General features: G+C 42.5%; 2 protein-coding genes across 40 annotated transcripts in view; both read left to right on the top strand.

Moving 5' to 3' along the window:
- LOC124115498 overlaps positions 1–19135 on the top strand; it is a 130849-nt gene that overhangs the window by 48188 nt on the left and 63526 nt on the right. For all 38 annotated transcript variants that reach the window (XM_048381671.1, XM_048381664.1, XM_048381678.1 and 35 more), the window contains 8 exons: positions 6112–6152; positions 7049–7256; positions 8049–8255; positions 11140–11260; positions 14938–15092; positions 15446–15552; positions 17344–17563; positions 17980–18129. In XM_048381671.1, coding sequence (XP_048237628.1) covers positions 6112–6152; positions 7049–7256; positions 8049–8255; positions 11140–11260; positions 14938–15092; positions 15446–15552; positions 17344–17563; positions 17980–18129 — 1209 coding nt within the window. The remainder of the gene's footprint in view (positions 1–6111; positions 6153–7048; positions 7257–8048; positions 8256–11139; positions 11261–14937; positions 15093–15445; positions 15553–17343; positions 17564–17979; positions 18130–19135) is intronic.
- LOC124130829 (retinitis pigmentosa 1-like 1 protein) lies at positions 291–5167 on the top strand. 2 transcript variants are annotated; one of them, XM_048381700.1, is made up of 2 exons: positions 291–4767; positions 4867–5042. In XM_048381700.1, the coding sequence occupies exons 1-2, from the start codon at positions 418–420 to the stop codon at positions 4900–4902; spliced, it is 4386 nt and encodes a 1461-aa protein (XP_048237657.1). In that variant the 5' UTR covers positions 291–417; the 3' UTR covers positions 4903–5042. The 2 variants fall into 2 exon arrangements, with proteins under 2 accessions (XP_048237657.1, XP_046349791.2); XM_046493835.2 differs by having other exon boundaries at positions 291–5167.

Genomic DNA, 19135 nt, shown 5'->3' with positions numbered 1-19135 from the left:
CCATGTCATTTAAAAAAAAAAAAAGTTGCCACTGGTTGGTTGTTAAATGAAAGCTTACTTTGATGCAAATCATTTATGAATATTTGAGTAATTTGAGAAAATATTAAAATCGTGCAATGAGTTATGCAAATATATACTATTGATATATATCAGTGTTTGACAATGTATGTTTCTGCAATAGAAAAATGCGCATCTGTCACCAAGACATGCGAGAGCCAGTGGTATATTGCTCCACATGAAAAGAAACTTCACGAACCAGTAACATACTGCACTGTTACATTTCAGCTAAATCTCGGCAGAAGAACCGAAACTGTTTCATTGGTAAGATGATATGCAAGAAAGTAAAGTCTAAGAGAAGATCATCTCGGCGAGGTGGAAAGAGAAGCAGGAGGAGAAGAAACAGGAGACGGCGCAAGGATGGCCGGAAGTCTAGGAGAGGAGGGAAAAGGCGAAACCGAAAATCTAAGCGAGGTGGAAGGAGAAGCAAGAGGAGAAGGAACAGGAGACGGCGCAAGGGTGGCCGAAAGTCTAAGAGAGGAGGGAAAAGGCGAAACCGAAAATCTAAGCGAGGTGGAAAGAGAAGAAGGAGGAGAAGGAACAGGAGACGGCGTAAGGGTGGCCGAAAGTCTAAGAGAGGAGGGAAAAGGCGAAACCGAAAGTCTAAGCGAGGTGGAAAGCGCAGCAGGAGGAGAAGAAACAGGAGACGTCGTAATGGTGGCCGAAAGTCTAAGAGAGGAGGGAAAAGGCGAAACCGAAAGTCTAAGCGAGGTGGAAAGCGCAGCAGGAGGAGAAGGAACAGGAGACGTCGTAAGGGTGGCCGAAAGTCTAAGAGAGGAGGGAAAAGGCGAAACCGAAAATCTAAGCGAGGTGGAAAGCGAAGCAAGAGAAGAAGGAACAGGAGACGGCGCAAGGGTGGCCGAAAGTCTAAGAGAGGAGGGAAAAGGCGAAACCGAAAATCTAAGCGAGGTGGAAAGCGAAGCAAGAGGAGAAGGAACAGGAGACGGCGCAAGGGTGGCCGAAAGTCTAAGAGAGGAGGGAAAAGGCGAAACCGAAAATCTAAGCGAGGTGGAAAGCGCAGCAGGAGGAGAAGGAACAGGAGACGGCGCAAGGGTGGCCGAAAGTCTAAGAGAGGAGGGAAAAGGCGAAACCGAAAATCTAAGCGAGGTGGAAAGAGAAGCAAGAGGAGAAGGAACAGGAGACGGCGCAAGGGTGGCCGAAAGTCTAAGAGAGGAGGGAAAAGGCGAAACCGAAAATCTAAGCGAGGTGGAAAGCGAAGCAAGAGGAGAAGGAACAGGAGACGGCGCAAGGGTGGCCGAAAGTCTAAGAGAGGAGGGAAAAGGCGAAACCGAAAATCTAAGCGAGGTGGAAGGAGAAGCAAGAGGAGAAGGAACAGGAGACGTCGTAAGGGTGGCCGAAAGTCTAAGAGAGGAGGGAAAAGGCGAAACCGAAAATCTAAGCGAGGTGGAAAGAGAAGAAGGAGGAGAAGGAACAGGAGACGGCGTAAGGGTGGCCGAAAGTCTAAGAGAGGAGGGAAAAGGCGAAACCGAAAATCTAAGCGAGGTGGAAAGCGGAGCAAGAGGAGAAGGAACAGGAGACGGCGCAAGGGTGGCCGAAAGTCTAAGAGAGGAGGAAAAAGGCGAAACCGAAAATCTAAGCGAGGTGGAAAGCGCAGCAGGAGGAGAAGGAATAGGAGACGGCGCAAGGGTGGCCGAAAGTCTAAGAGAGGAGGGAAAAGGCGAAACCGAAAATCTAAGCGAGGTGGAAAGCGAAGCAAGAGGAGAAGGAACAGGAGACGGCGCAAGGGTGGCCGAAAGTCTAGGAGAGGAGGGAAAAGGCGAAGCCGAAAATCTAAGCGAGGTGGAAAGCGAAGAAAGAGGAGAAGGAACAGGAGACGGCGTAAGGGTGGCCGAAAGTCTAAGAGAGGAGGGAAAAGGCGAAACCGAAAAACTAAGCGAGGTGGAAAGAGAAGCAGGAGAAGGAACAGGAGACGTCGTAAGGGTGGCCGAAAGTCTAAGAGAGGAGGGAAAAGGCGAAACCGAAAATCTAAGCGAGGTGGAAAGCGCAGCAGGAGGAGAAGGAACAGGAGACGTCGTAAGGGTGGCCGAAAGTCTAAGAGAGGAGGGAAAAGGCGAAACCGAAAATCTAAGCGAGGTGGAAAGCGAAGCAAGAGAAGAAGGAACAGGAGACGGCGCAAGGGTGGCCGAAAGTCTAAGAGAGGAGGGAAAAGGCGAAACCGAAAATCTAAGCGAGGTGGAAAGCGAAGCAAGAGGAGAAGGAACAGGAGACGGCGTAAGGGTGGCCGAAAGTCTAAGAGAGGAGGGAAAAGGCGAAACCGAAAAACTAAGCGAGGTGGAAAGAGAAGCAGGAGAAGGAACAGGAGACGTCGTAAGGGTGGCCGAAAGTCTAAGAGAGGAGGGAAAAGGCGAAACCGAAAATCTAAGCGAGGTGGAAAGCGAAGCAAGAGGAGAAGGAACAGGAGACGGCGCAAGGGTGGCCGAAAGTCTAAGAGAGGAGGGAAAAGGCGAAACCGAAAATCTAAGCGAGGTGGAAGGCAAAGCAAGAGGAGAAGGAACAGGAGACGGCGCAAGGGTGGCCGAAAGTCTAAGAGAGGAGGGAAAAGGCGAAACCGAAAATCTAAGCGAGGTGGAAAGAGAAGCAAGAGGAGAAGGAACAGGAGACGGCGTAAGGGTGGCCGAAAGTCTAAGAGAGGAGGGAAAAGGCGAAACCGAAAATCTAAGCGAGGTGGAAGGAGAAGCAAGAGGAGAAGGAATAGGAGACGTCGTAAGGGTGGCCGAAAGTCCAAGAGAGGAGGAAAAAGGCGAAACCGAAAATTTAAGCGAGGTGGAAGGAGAAGCAAGAGGAGAAGGAATAAGAGACGTCGTAAGGGTGGCCGAAAGTCTAAGAGAGGAGGGAAAAGGCGAAACCGAAAATCTAAACGAGGTGGAAAGCGAAGCAAGAGGAGAAGGAATAGGAGACGGCGCAAGGGTGGCCGAAAGTCTAAGAGAGGAGGGAAAAGGCGAAACCGAAAATCTAAACGAGGTGGAAAGCGAAGCAAGAGGAGAAGGAATAGGAGACGGCGCAAGGGTGGCCGAAAGTCTAAGAGAGGAGGGAAAAGGCGAAACCGAAAATCTAAGCGAGGTGGAAAGCGCAGCAGGAGGAGAAGGAATAGGAGACGGCGCAAGGGTGGCCGAAAGTCTAAGAGAGGAGGGAAAAGGCGAAACCGAAAATCTAAGCGAGGTGGAAAGAGAAGCAAGAGGAGAAGGAACAGGAGACGGCGCAAGGGTGGCCGAAAGTCTAGGAGAGGAGGGAAAAGGCGAAACCGAAAATCTAAGCGAGGTGGAAGGAGAAGCAAGAGGAGAAGGAATAGGAGACGTCGTAAGGGTGGCCGAAAGTCTAAGAGAGGAGGGAAAAGGCAAAACCGAAAATCTAAACGAGGTGGAAAGCGAAGCAGGAGGAGAAGGAATAGGAGACGTCGTAAGGGTGGCCGAAAGTCTAAGAGAGGAGGGAAAAGGCGAAACCGAAAATCTAAGCGAGGTGGAAGGAGAAGCAAGAGGAGAAGGAATAGGAGACGGCGCAAGGGTGGCCGAAAGTCTAAGAGAGGAGGGAAAAGGCGAAACCGAAAATCTAAACGAGGTGGAAAGCGAAGCAAGAGGAGAAGGAATAGGAGACGGCGCAAGGGTGGCCGAAAGTCTAAGAGAGGAGGGAAAAGGCGAAACCGAAAATCTAAGCGAGGTGGAAAGCGCAGCAGGAGGAGAAGGAATAGGAGACGGCGCAAGGGTGGCCGAAAGTCTAAGAGAGGAGGGAAAAGGCGAAACCGAAAATCTAAGCGAGGTGGAAAGAGAAGCAAGAGGAGAAGGAACAGGAGACGGCGCAAGGGTGGCCGAAAGTCTAGGAGAGGAGGGAAAAGGCGAAACCGAAAATCTAAGCGAGGTGGAAGGAGAAGCAAGAGGAGAAGGAATAGGAGACGTCGTAAGGGTGGCCGAAAGTCTAAGAGAGGAGGGAAAAGGCAAAACCGAAAATCTAAACGAGGTGGAAAGCGAAGCAGGAGGAGAAGGAATAGGAGACGTCGTAAGGGTGGCCGAAAGTCTAAGAGAGGAGGGAAAAGGCGAAACCGAAAATCTAAGCGAGGTGGAAGGAGAAGCAAGAGGAGAAGAAACAGGAGACGTCGTAAGGGTGGCCGAAAGTCCAAGAGAGGAGGGAAAAGGCGAAACCGAAAATCTAAGCGAGGTGGAAGGAGAAGGAAGAGGAGAAGGAACGGGAGACGGAGCAAGGGTGGCCGAAAGTCTAAGAGAGGAGGGAAAAGGCGAAACCGAAAATCTAAGCGAGGTGGAAGGAGAAGCAAGAGGAGAAGAAACAGGAGACGTCGTAAGGGTGGCCGAAAGTCTAAGAGAGGAGGAAAAAGGCGAAGTCGAAAATCTAAGCGAGGTGGAAAGCGAAGCAAGAGGAGAAGGAATAGGAGACGTCGTAAGGGTGGCCGAAAGTCTAAGAGAGGAGGGAAAAGGCGAAACCGAAAATCTAAGCGAGGTGGAAAGAGAAGCAAGAGGAGAAGAAACAGGAGACGGCGTAAGGGTGGCCGAAAGTCCAAGAGAGGAGGGAAAAGGCGAAACCGAAAATCTAAGCGAGGTGGAAAGAGGAGCAAGAGGAGAAGAAACAGGAGACGGCGTAAGGGTGGCCGAAAGTCTAGGAGAGGAGGGAAAAGGCGAAACCGAAAATCTAAGCGAAGTGGAAAGAGAAGCAAGAGGAGAAGGAACAGCAGACGGCGCAAGGGTGGCCGAAAGTCTAGGAGAGGAGGGAAAAGGCGAAACCGAAAATCTAAGCGAAGTGGAAAGAGAAGCAAGAGGAGAAGGAACAGCAGACGGCGCAAGGGTGGCCGAAAGTCTAGAAAACGATTTTATATTGTGAAATGCAAATTTGAATCAATGCCAATCATGGGAATAATAGAGGGCTACGCAACCAAGGCGCGTGTCAAACTTATAGACGAACTCTCCAATGACAAATGCAAAGGAGATTTGTCCATAATCAAAGTTAGAGGCGAGGCCGTGTATGTAAATGCTGGCAGTGGATGCAAAGCTACCGTTCGAGTGTGCAGTAAGTTTTGTAAAATAGATATCATGCATGCGGGATGTAAACACCTTCTTGATGGGACCAGTGCAACCAGTTTTTGGTGTAGATGCATGTATACTTAGATGCATGTATAAAGCCCTAATGAATCTAATTGCAGTGCTATCCTTGAGAATCATTATAGATACAGTGCGTTACAAACTAGTTTTCAATATGCACACTATACACAATTTAATTATCATATAATTTGCTATTTCTATTGAATAGATTGACGATTAGTACATTAGTACAAACGACAATAGGAACAATAATTAGATAGGCAAAACAAATAATTGTTCTCGGTATCACTACAGATATATAAACACCATTTATAGATGTACTTTTTAAAAATGTTTTACCTTAATGTATCTGTTTGTATATGGTTTCGCATGTTTTTATCGCGTTTCTAAAATACCAACTCAAACAAATGCATGTGGAAAAAAATAATAACTAATTACTTTCGCGCCATCATCATGGTTTTAATTCGTGGACATTTTAGGACAAATAAAAGAAGATTCGTGTATGCAATCTTTGAGGAAACAGCTGTGTATTGTGGTGTGGAGTGTCATTATTGAAAAGACTGTAAACCATGTCTGCGATTCAGAATATAATTGTAAAGTTTTAAGTTTAGATATAATAAGAGAATCAAGAAGCGCAGAATATTGTTATAGTCTTTTCAAAACTTTTTGTTTCTTCTTCTTCAATAGCATGATTAATGTTTCTCTCAAATTATTCTTTCTGTTATTTCGTTTTATTGTGTATCTAGGTACAGGAACGGAGACACAGAGGTGGTAAATATAAGACAATATGAAACGGTGAACCAAATACAATATTTTTTATTAATACACAGTGGACGTTTAACATTTTCGCTGCATATCGAGTATTCTTATTGAATTAGTAAAGTATTAATACTTGTAAAACCTACAGTGACCACATGTTGATGAAATGGTATGATATGTCAATAACAAACCTTAAGCCAATATTTGAATGTTCCTTTCTTTTTTTCCACAGCCTATGGTGGTTACTGCAAAGCTCCAGGAGGACGGTTCAGGGTATGATTATTGTTCCTGATAAGTTCGTTCCGTTCATTTAGACATGGCTAAATACAGCATCCATTTATGTGACTCCCATTGTCTGTATATATTCCTAATTCTTATGATAATTCTATGACACTAAAATTATAATTCAGGGACATTATATAATTATATGACAAGTCAGGCCGGGTTGTATACTCCCCAGGGAGCTGAGAATAAAAATCGCGTGCTCACTGATCCATTGATCGGGATAATGTTAGTGCTTTGAGCATGCACCTTGCGTTTGGCGTCTAGCACAATATAAGTCCTGACATTATTATTATATACAGATTAAAATAATAAATGCAGCAAAGAGGGGTTGGGTGATCCTCGCACAGTAAGGCTCATTAGGCTCACCATCAACTCAGGGTCCCTGCCCCCTCTACACCCAGCCCAGACAGCGAATGGGTCTCCTCCCAGGAAGCGCTCCCTAGTCAAACCCGACCAGAACGTTTCGGAGAACATGAAGACTCCCCAACACTGTAGCCTTCTGCATTACCCAGATTGTCAGAAGCGCTGTCTTCCTGGCAACAAATCCGGGTACTCTCCCAATGTCAGTCGACAGATTCGTAGGTACCAAACCTTAGGCACCTAGAACAATGGGGAGTCTTGGTATGCGGGATGCAAGCGTGACATTTCAAAGCGAGGTCTGCATGGTTGCCACGTTTTTTCCCTGAATCTTGTCAATCACATATGTGTCAACAGGTACATAAAACTCCATGATGTAAATGAATAAATAGGATGTATCAAAAATGGCAAGATCAGGTTTGTTGGCCTGGATAAGCTGTACACGGGCCTATTCCAAAGAATTTTGTATTTATGATATTCCTTAATTAATTAAAGCATTACTGACAAACAGTCTCTTAACCCCACAGAAAGGCCAAGCCTTCTTCAAGGAATCTGGATGTAAGGCTGCCTCCAGATGTCTCGGAAACGGAAAAAGTACACCCATCTCTGGTGAAGCTAACGGATGCTCTAAATCCAAAAATATGGAATGTGACAGAGATGAAAACGAATGTGTTTGCATGAACGGATACATGCCTGTCGCCCGTAGCGCAAATGGTTTCCTCAAGAACTGCCGACGTAAGAAAATACTCTCAAAATCATACATCATTTGTGATATGTCGTTGGTAAACCATCCAATTCAGCGTCACTCTCGATGTTATTGTGGCTATTTAATCGTTCCTAAAGCAATGATCAGTGATGAAACTAACTGTAACTCTGCATCCTGTAAAAAACCTTATCTTTCAGGCGGCTGTTTTGGAATACAATAAGGATTTACACACAGAAATCGCTTGACATGTTCGGAACAAATGTGTCGCGAAAACATTGGCTTAAAATTATGTCACATGCAAACAATGCAATATACACTATAAAATGGACAGTCCCTAAATCCAAATATACTTATTTATTAACTGGACCGCCTCCGTGGTCTAGTGGTAGAGCGTCCGCCCGGAGAGCGGAAGGTCCGGGGATCGATTCACGGCCGCGTCACACCAAAAGACGTTAAAAGATGGTACTTGTTGTTACCCTGTCTGGCGCTCGGCATTAAGGGGCTAAAACAAGGACTGGTCGGCTCGGAGTCAGTATATTGTGTCTGAGGGGGGTACACATGTTAAACTGCGGCATGGTATCTCAGTGAGCTAGCACTATTAATCGGCATCAGTCCGGACTAGTACAGCCACACACACACACACACGTACATGCACGTCGCTTTATGAGTGCAATAATTTTGGACGCGATTTCACCTCACCTATTAAATAAAACGTTATAAAACTTTTATTACACCAATCTTTACGCAACCTGAACTTTGATGTGATGGTGAATATACTCATTAAATGTTAAAAATGGTTTAATCATGTCTTGATTTAACAGGTCGGCCATCAGAGGACGCTGTTTGCTGCGAGTATCCATTTACAAAATCACCATCAGGCGGCTGCTTCTATGTGTCGTCCGTCCGAGTATCCAAATCCGAAGCCGCGAAACAATGCAAAGACATGGGAGCCCAGCTGGCTATCTTTCAGACATTTGGCGGTGGTTGCCAGAGGTTGAAAAACCTCAGGATCGGAGGCAGGAAAGTTGGTAAGTTAAACTTGAAGAAAATGTGTTACACAGAAAAAGGTTGGCACTACAGACATCGCATTTCAAAAAGTTTTGTTCTAAGAAAGTTGTTGTGAATAAATATATAACAGCCCCCTTTTTTGCCCGGGGAGGGATGTGTGTGTGGTTAGAATAGGTCCCCAGGGCCCTAGGTCGTGACCACCAAGAGGATCTGGTGGTCAGGTTTGGTAGCTTGGTTGAATGTGTGATATCGTATCCCATCGCGATCGGCTTGGATCGTTGGTCACAATATCTATAAGGCCGACGTCATATAACTGAAATATTGCCGGGTGCGGCGTTAAATATCAACCAATTTGATATTTTAGTGTACATTTCATGAATACAAGACATTTTTTATTATATAAAAGGAATAGTGTTCATTTCCTAATAGCACATCTTGGTGTAATATAGATATGGATTTCGTGTAGTCGTTATGCTCACATGTGGCATTAAGGAGATTAACGTGTATATATTTAGATGTACATTTTTTGTTCGTTTTTATATCGTTTCCTTCAATTATCATATTTACAGCAAACAAACAATTTATCTTCGACGACATTTAAGGAACATTGTCCACATAATCTTAAACATTTTGGTATTTTGTTGTGCCTATCAACTTAAACCATTAACCGGTGTGATCTTCATCTAAATTGTGCTGAAGATATTCTTCATTTCCTTTTTTGACATCAGTTAATTCATTTTCAGCGCGTATTTGCGTATAAGAATATCTATCTTGAAAGTATGTATAAGAAAGTGTCTGCCTTAGTGACGATTTTAACATAGCATGATTCTCTAAAAGAAATTGGTTGACCCAAATATAACCATACCAACATTTATAAAGTAGACATTTAACACTCTATGCCCATGTTTGAACACCATCTTTTTTCATCCAATAACATCATATTATGACAATGTTTTTTGTAATCTACTTTCTGGCATTTTCAATAGTTTCAATCAATATTTTATTATATTTGTTCAGTGAAATATACATACAAAGGTATGCGACGACATTCGCCATGTACCATTACATTAGAAGTATTATGTTTAACACCAAGTACTCTTTTACAAGCGTATAACTGTACTTAACTTTAGCCTCGGCGAAACAAGAATTTCCAAACCATAAGAAGGAGTAGGAGCTATTTTGGGGTCAACTATTTTGAAGAAAGATTTATAATCACAGTCGCTTAAGTGTTCAAAGGTTTGTAGAATTCGCAATAATATCTTTTTATGGCTGCATTACACATATGCTGGTTCCATGATAATTTACTTGAACATATTGCACCATGATATTTATAAGAGGTTATAGTTTGAAGTAAATGTCCACGAAAGAACCTCAATTCATTCTTTGACGGCGTATTTCCTTTTTACTTATCCAAATTAACATTTAGTTTCGACGTATCACAGTACACTTCCAGCTGATACATCAAAGTTTATAAACTTTTTACAATACTTTAAAACGGAAATAATATCATCTGTGGACAGTAACATAAATATTTAATTTCAGTACGTGATTGTATACCATTATCGTAATTTCTTTTGATTTGAGCTGACATCTCGTTAATAAAAAGAAAACAGAACGTAAAAAGGCTTAATTCATATCCTTAGCGTACACCAGTATGGCAGATGAAAGAAGAGCTAGGAGTATAAACCTATTCTCAGTGGTTGAGTTACCTTGTGGAAACCCTGCTTGCTCTTCCGCAATCTTACCAGGTGTATTCACGTATACCACAATACCAAGCGTTATTAATGATGCTAATAAATATCTTACTGAACATACGGGGGCATGGGTGGCCCAGTCGTCTAAGGCGCCGCGAATCGCTATGCAGAGTTGCGTCCCTTGGGCATAACCGCTCAAAAGATTTTTGAAATAATTAAACCACTCATGATTGTTACTTTTAGTTTCCTTGTTATGGATAAAATTTATTCGTCCAAAATTGTTTTGATGAACTGATAATCGCTTCCTTTCATTACATTCCCGGCATCACAATAGCCTATGTAAAGAAAAATACGCTTTTATCAATGTTGTAAAAACAGAATCAATAACTATGTAAAAGGCATGAGAAGGTATCTGTTAAGAAAAGTTCTTGGAAATTTTCTGCTTTGCTGTTATCCCACTTAAACATTGAATGACATGTAGGGAGTTATCAAATGATGTGATTCTTGGCGTGACTCAATATCAACATTTTCATTTAAAAGCAAGAAACGTTACCAACAATATACCGTTATTAGACCCAACATTACTGTCATACCATGTAGATCCTTCTGGGTCTATATACACGCAGCAGTAAAACACGACGTCGTGTCATTAAAGTCAAAACAGTGCTTTTTCAAGTAAGACACAGTCACCACTTTTTGTGATTCCACCTAAAGGTCTTCCACATTTTGCTATCCATTCTTGTTTTTTAATTTATAAAGCCGGTATATTCACAGAACGTATCATCAACATGCAGCTTCTGGGTCCATGTTTCTGTCAAACCAATTATATCAAATGTTTCTAAAAACGATAAACACTCGCAATCAGATAACTTTGAGACCAGTCCTGATATATTCCAAAACACGATTTTCATTTTCAGCATTAATGATATAACTAGCAGGTTCAGACGGGGCCCTCTGTATATCCGGGCCTTGGCCACACCCTGGCCCCTTTGCTGCAGACAATCATGACGGCATAGTTACCGTGACGTCAAAATTACAAGCTGTCACAAGAGGTATTATCGGCAAGCCTCGGGGTTTTAAACGTTTATCGAATCATGGTAATATATTTGATACCAAAAGTCACTCGTCGCGATTATCTATGTATCCGTTATGTTTATTGATTTAATCACATCATTTTATTAATACTCTGCGTTGTACCCCATTGTGACAGTTTCCGGTGGAGAATTCTTCATTGGAGGATTCGTATTCAAAGTCAATGTTGATAAGAAGGAAGAAGAGAGGAAAACGACATTCTATAAAATGTGTGGTGGTGGTAAAAGGGCACCTAGAAGGTATGTATATGTCCACCAGTGAGTTTTCATATATACAGAACAACAAAAGTTCCTGTGACATTGAATAAGATTTAATGCAATATTATGTTTTTTACCAAATCTGAAACAATTTCGGTTTGCAACAGATAAAAGACTTCTGTAAGTGTTCAAATGGTTTAATTTGCCATGCTGACTTCAGAAAATGCGTGATTTCATCAAAAAACATGAACATGCAAAAATGTCAATTTACAAATCAATAGAGTGTGTGTCAACCTCTGGTTGCGATGCAAGAAAACATCTTCGTCTCAGGGAATGGACCAGGCGTCGCACAAATTCCTGTGGGATATCTGTCCATATCTGCAGGAGCATGTTTCGAAGTTCCTGGAGTGTCTGTGGAACACGTGGTTGACGTCGAAGGCGCCGATCCATTTCATCCCACATGTGCTCGATTGGTGAGAGATCAGGGGAGTGAGCCGGCCAGGGGATGACATTCCCGTTGTTTTGCTGAAGAGAATTCTGAACAAATCGAGCAATATGAGGCCGGGCGTTGTCATGTTGAAAGGTAATGCCTGGGCCATGACGACGCTAAAACGGTAGAACAACAGGGCCGATGATTTCGTCGCGGTAGCGCTGTCCATTGAGATTTCCCTCTGCCACTATCAAAACGGGGCCTCTGTCTTGCTGTAATCCAACCCCATGCCATAACGCTGCCTTCCCCGAACCGATCTTCTTCCATGACACAATGATTGACGTAACGTTCACCTCGACGTCGGTACACTCGAATCCGTCCATCGCTGCGGCTTGCGGGTCTTCTGGCGACAATCCCTGTACATCTGAGGCGGCGACGTACGGTTTGTGAAGATATTCGTCGAAGGCCAGGGATGCTTCTTGCAGTCACTGTTGCTGGCCGGAATCGATTTCGTAGGTGTGTTGTTCGAATCCAGTTGTCTTGTCGATTATTGGTTATGCGTGGCCTGCCACTCCGAGGATGGTCTCTGACTGCATTCGTCTGTTGCCGACGTTGCCATAAACACCAAATTTTCCTGCAACATCACGTTGACTCGATCCTGCTTTAAGCATACCAATGGCTCGGAGACGCTCATTTTCGGACAGGCGTGGCATTTCGTAGTGTTGAATAATAGCGTAGTTTTGTTGTTTTTCTGAGTGGTTGTTGTCAGCACGATGCCAAACAATGCACAAGGAATCCCGTTAACGCACATGTTTTATACCCATTCTTGGGTAGTGAAATGCATGGGGCTTGCATAAAAGTCAACTTTTGCATGGAAGGCATGCTTTTCTGTATCAGTTGCGTTTTTGTGACTTGATTCCATTCATGTACTACAATATTGAAAACCAAACTTTACTTAAAAATTGGTGTCAGGAACTTTTGTTGTTGAGTATATATTACAGTAATATCATGAAGAGTTTCACATATTGGTTTGCTTAAGTTGGAAATGTGTGGTGGTAAGATGTATTAAGAGTTCGCTCCTATCATCGAACACCTTACTATAGGTGGTCAGGTCAGGGTAAAAACATTCAAGGCCTCAGTAAACCTTTGTCAATGTAGGAGGACATTTCCGAATGTGAGTCATCAGTGACAATATAACCTCTGATGCAATTCCCTATTTGCTTTACAATATGTACATATGTACCATGCATCTCCTGCCATACATATGTACCATGCATCTACTGCCATACATTTGTACCATGCATCTCCTGCCATACATATGTACCATGCATCTACTGCCGTACACATGTACCATGCATCTGCTGCCATACATATGTACCATGCATCTACTGCCATACATTTGCACCATGCATCTACTGCCATACATTTGCACCATGCATCTACTGCCATACATATGTACCATGCATCTACTGCCATACATTTGCACCAAGCATCTACTGCCATACATTTGCACCAAGCATCTACTGCCATACATTTGCACCATGCATCTACTGCCATACATTTGTACCATGCATCTACTGCCATACATTTGTACAATGCATCTACTGCCATACATTTGTACAATGCATCTACTGCCATACATATGTACCATGCATCTACTGCCATACATTTGTACCATGCATCTACTGCCATACATTTGTACCATGCATCTGCTGCCATACATTTGTACAATGCATCTACTGCCATACATTTGTACAATGCATCTACTGCCATACATTTGTACAATGCATCTACTGCCATACATATGTACCATGCATCTACTGCCATACATTTGTACCATGCATCTACTGCCATACATTTGCTCCATGCATCTACTGCCATACATATGTACCATGCATCTACTGCCATACATTTGTACAATGCATCTACTGCCATACATTTGTACCATGCATCTACTGCCATACAGTACCATGCATCTGCTGCCATACATTTGTACCATGCATCTACTGCCATACATTTGTACCATGCATCTCCTGCCATACATATGTACCATGCATCTACTGCCATACATTTGTACAATGCATCTACTGCCATACATTTGTACAATGCATCTACTGCCATACATATGTACCATGCATCTACTGCCATACATATGTACCATGCATCTACTGCCATACATATGTACCATGCATCTACTGCCATACATTTGTACAATGCATCTACTGCCATACATATGTACCATGCATCTACTGCCATACATTTGCACCATGCATCTGCTGCCATACATTTGCACCATGCATCTGCTGCCATACATTTGCACCATGCATCTGCTGCCATACATTTGCACCATGCTCTCCTGCCATACATTTGCACCATGCATCTACTGCCATACACATGTACCATGCATCTCCTGTCATGCAAATGTACCATGCATCTACTGCCATACACATGTACCATGCATCTGCTGCCATACATTTGCACCATGCATCTCCTGCCATACATATGTACCATGCATCTACTGACATACATTTGCACCAGGCAACTACTGCCATACATTTGTACCATGCATCTACTGCCATACATTTGCACCAGGCATCTACTGCCATACATTTGTACCATGCATCTACTGCCATACATATGTACCATGCATCTACTGCCATACATTTGCACCATGCATCTGCTGCCATACATTTGTACCACGCATCTACTGCCATACATATGTACCATGCATCTGCTGCCATAAATTTGCACCATGCATCTACTGCCATACATATGTACCATGCATCTGCTGCCATACATTTGCACCATGCATCTGCTGCCATACATTTGCACCATGCATCTGCTGCCATACATTTGCACCATGCATCTACTGCCATACATTTGCACCATGCATCTACTGCCATACATATGTACCATGCATCTACTGCCATACATTTGCACCATGCATCTGCTGCCATACATATGTACCATGCATCTCCTGCCATACACATGTACCATGCATCTACTGCCATACATTTGCACCATGCATCTCCTGCCATACATATGTACCATGCATCTGCTGCCATACATTTGTACCTTGCATCTACTGCCATACATATGTACCGCAACCAACTAAAAGAGCACGAGAGACACCCAGCATGGCTACTAGGTCCATTTAAGTGGCTTGTTACATTTTACAGTGTTTTAGACCTTTACTTACCAGGTATTGTTTTAACTATTTCTTAACGTATCATGAGTGTAAACATCATCCAACACCATTACAATTTTAATCCGTTAAATTCGATTTTAGATTCCAAGGAGGCAAGAGAAGGAGATCATATTTTGCTGATGAAACAGACAAAACAAGCGGAAAAGACCTTGCGGTGAACTTTGCTAAATACAGTGAAGGGCAGGTTGTTCTTGTTCCCAGTAATCGAAAACTTAGATTCGTCTGTGAAAGGTCAGGTATGTAATCAGCTCATTCTCAACACGTTATGTCTTGGTTGATTAAAAACCAAAGAAGCCCCAAATGGCGTCTTTTCCTAATGAATTGATAACTGATCTCACAGACATTCAATGATTATGGCGTATTGTAAACTTTAAATTCTTATGTTACATAACCTTCTATGTAATTTCTCCGTTTCACATTGCTTCCTTACTCTACAAACATCAATACACCTTAACACTCGAAACCTAATATTGCTATGTGAATTCGGGCTTAAATAGTTTCACATGTATTTAATGATGTTTAGACTTATTGTCTGAAAATAACCATTACGAATCATTGAGCTCCATCCGATCATGTTCCTCATCTGCAGCTGCAACCCTTGACACCGACGACTACAGCTGGTCCGACTGGGTGGATTCCTACAGTATTAGGGGAGGAGAGGAGTTCTCAGTGACAGGCTTCATGCGACGATCAAGGGTGTGCATTTAAGAATTGACTTACATAGTTTTTGCGCTTGTGGAGGCAGAAACATAAATACCGGTTTGCACAGTGTAAATACACGTATGGGTATATGCAATTGCGAACACCGGTTTGTACGTTTATTTAAGAATTGACTTCAATATGTTTTGCGCTTATGGAGGCATAAACCGTTTGCATACTTTGAAATTTACGTAACTAAAAAGTACACAAAATTATAAAAAGTCAACAATAATAACTTTACAGACTTGTTTATCATTAAAACGAAATACTATGGACAACAGTTCGAGATCAGTGGCATTGTTCAACAGCAGCGCAAATCCCGCGAAGTCTATCAGCAGACAACCAGAAAGCAGTAGACGTCTATTGGGCATGGTCTCATAAACGGAAACAAAAGTTACTTGTTTGGACAAACAGATGCCATGTTATGAAGGCTACAACATTCAAGATCTCAGTAAAGCTTTCAAAACGTTTCACGGTAGACATGTGGAGGACATTTTCAAATTTGACACATCAGTGTCAAGAACAATGGCCGTATAATCAACTTCTTGATTTCATATAATATGAAAAGGGTTTTGCCGCTTTTATTTATTATCCCTGATGCTATAGATCTCGTTGAAATCGGATAAACAAATATTTGATTAACGGATACACTTCAGGATACATAGCATTTCCGTTTTATTTAAGGTATGAACATTCAGTCATCGTCGGAAGACGGGTACACCAAATAAACATATTCGTGTATATACTTCTTTAATCACACTAGTCCATTCCATATCAAGTATATATTCTATATAAGTATAATAAACAGTGAAATAGACATATGCCCTTTATTTGGTAAAGATATAGCAGCACTAGCAATTCAAAAATGTGCTTCATGTACTGATTTGTTTGACAGGTACTTTGTTGGAAGTTGACGGATGACAAAATAGACAAAAAACAGTTATGAATACATTTTTTGTCTACTTTGTGCTTTATCTACGTTACGATAGGCATGTTTCAATTGTCTTCAAAATTTCCGCCCGTGAGGCAGAATTACCTCGTATCATGACAGTAGTTGATAGTGATTCATTAACACATCGTCATGATTTTGTCGGAATACGATCCTGGACTCCGTGTATACAGATATTGCTTATGATTAAGTTTTGTCACTTTCATATATCGATTTCAGGAGAGAAAAGTTAATGTTACTTTGCTACAGATTATTCTTTTATTCTAATTGAATTTCTTTCGATGCTCTGTTAGCAAATACATTAAGATGCTATGAATTGATAACAGGTAAATTCTAAAATGCACATATATGTTATCCTTTGAATTAACATTGTCTAAATACGTTAGGCATTTCGGTCACTGTCTGCCGTTATTCTTTTCATTCATGGACCCATTTCCAGTGTCCCCCAACGTGATATTGCTGGATCATTGCCAAAAGCGTTGAAAATTCAGCTCTCTCACTCACTCATTCACTCACTCCCTTCACCCGTGAAGATCTGGGTTAGAATAGGTCTTCAGCAACGAATTCTTATTCGTTAAAGGCGACTATGCTTGTCTTTAGAGGCGACTAACGGGATCGGTTGGTCAGGCTCGCTGACTTGGCTGATGCATGTCATCGTATTCCAATTGTATGGATCGATGCTCATAATGTCAGTCGCTGGATTGTCTGGTCCAGACTAGATTATTTACAGACCGCCGTTATATAGCTGGAATATTGCAGATTGCGGTTTTAAACAACAAACAAACAAACAAACACATATCACTCACTCACTTATTCGCAACTTGATTCATATTTTCCAGAAAAATGCCGAAAAGGCAGGGATATGCGACTGCCCTATGGACATTGAGTGTAGAACGAAGAGCTCAAACAAAAACATTCCACTCAATAGTAAAAACTCCAATGGCATCAGGTTCTCGGATGCATTGAAATTGGCTGGCCCTAACTCAGGATTGAAATGCTTGAAGAGCAGGAACACACGGAAGTGCCCTAAAGTACAATGCAGGACATTCTGTCAAAATGGTATGTAAAAAAATAACAGGTATTGTTTAACTAAGAACGACAAATTATACATGTCAAGCTGATTGGCAGCTAACGTCCCTATTCACCAAAAAGTGGCAGCAATAAAACGTTGTTCTTGTGCAGACCACTTCTAAATGGTTGGAAGAATATCACAAAAAGTTAAAGGCTGTGTTTTTTATGCAAATTGTGTTAATGGTGGGTTCTACCGATACAGCAGGGCGTGCTTACTCTTTTCGCGAGCACCTGGTGTCATCACTTATTTTCAGTGGTCCATTCATATAGTTTTCTCCAGGATTTTGTCTTTTATGCTAAATGTCATCTGTTTCGGCGGATAATCAAGACTTGTTATATTAAATACTTTTGGTCGAAACTGTGGAATGATATAGATCTTGCAATTTGATTCATTCTGGTTGTAGGTAATGGAAACTGTAAAACAAACGACGACTGTGGCGACAAGCAATGCGAAGACACATCCCGTGGACACAGATGCAACAACACCCCGAAGAAAGCTGTTGGCTGTCTGTACCCCTTCTCCTTCCAGTGTAGAACTACCCAAATAGACTTCCGTAAGTCATGCTTATACACAATCCCCGTGAAGATCCAGGTTAGATGTGGTCTCAGCAACCCATGCTTATCGTAAGAGGCGAGTTACAGGATCGGGTAGTCAGGCTTGCTGACTTGGTTGATGCATGTCATCGTAACCCAATTACGTAGATCGATGTCCATGATGTCCATGATCACTGCATTGTCTGGACCAGACTCGATTATTTAAAAACCGTCATCATATAGCTGGAATATTGGAGTGTTGCGTTAAACAACAATACTTATACGCAAATTATATTTCAACAGTGTTAATTGTTATCAAGCAGGATTAGTTTTATGGAGATAAAATTACACATTAAAACATTTCTAAACTTTGATCACTTGGTGGAATTCCTTAGATGAGAAACCAAGGACCATATTCTGAATCTGGGATAAGAACCAGGAATTCGCGGATCCTGGCACCGAAGGCACCCACTCAGCATGACGAATTCCAGCGCTTTGCTCCACTTTGTCTTCCAATAACACTTTGTCTTCTATTTACTGCACTGGGTCTTATATGTACTGCACTGGGTCTCCGTTTACTGCACTGGGTCTTCCATTAACTGCACCGGGTCTTCCGTTTACTGCACTGAGTCTTCCGTTTACTGCACTGGGTCTTCCGTTAACTCCACTTTGTCTTCCGTTTACTGCACCGGGTCTTCCGTTTACTGCACTGAGTCTTCCATTTACTCCACTGTGTCTTCCATTTACTCCACTTTGTCTTCCATTTAAACCAATTTGTCTTCCATTTACTGCACTGGGTCTTCCGTTAACTCCACTTTGTCTTCCATTTAAACCAATTTGTCTTCCATTTACTGCACTGGGTCTTCCGTTTACTCCACTTTGTCTTCCGTTTACTGCACTGGGTCTTCCATTTACTGCACTGGGTCTTCCATTTACTCCACTATGTCTTCCATTTACGCCACTTTGTCTTCCATTTAATCCAATTTGTCTTCCATTTACTGCACTGGGTCTCCCGTTTACTGCCCT

This window comes from Haliotis rufescens, unplaced genomic scaffold (genome assembly GCF_023055435.1).
Source record: "Haliotis rufescens isolate VD_foot unplaced genomic scaffold, xgHalRufe1.0.p SCAF_4, whole genome shotgun sequence".
Lineage (NCBI taxonomy): Eukaryota > Metazoa > Mollusca > Gastropoda > Lepetellida > Haliotidae > Haliotis > Haliotis rufescens.
The sequence above is the reverse complement of the archived record's forward strand: the minus strand, read 5'-3'. Positions and strand labels throughout refer to the sequence as shown.

Bases quoted from the DNA above. Each gene is read 5' to 3' on its own strand.
- LOC124130829 (XM_046493835.2), top strand. From the start codon at position 418: ATGGCCGGAAGTCTAGGAGAGGAGGGAAAAGGCGAAACCGAAAATCTA.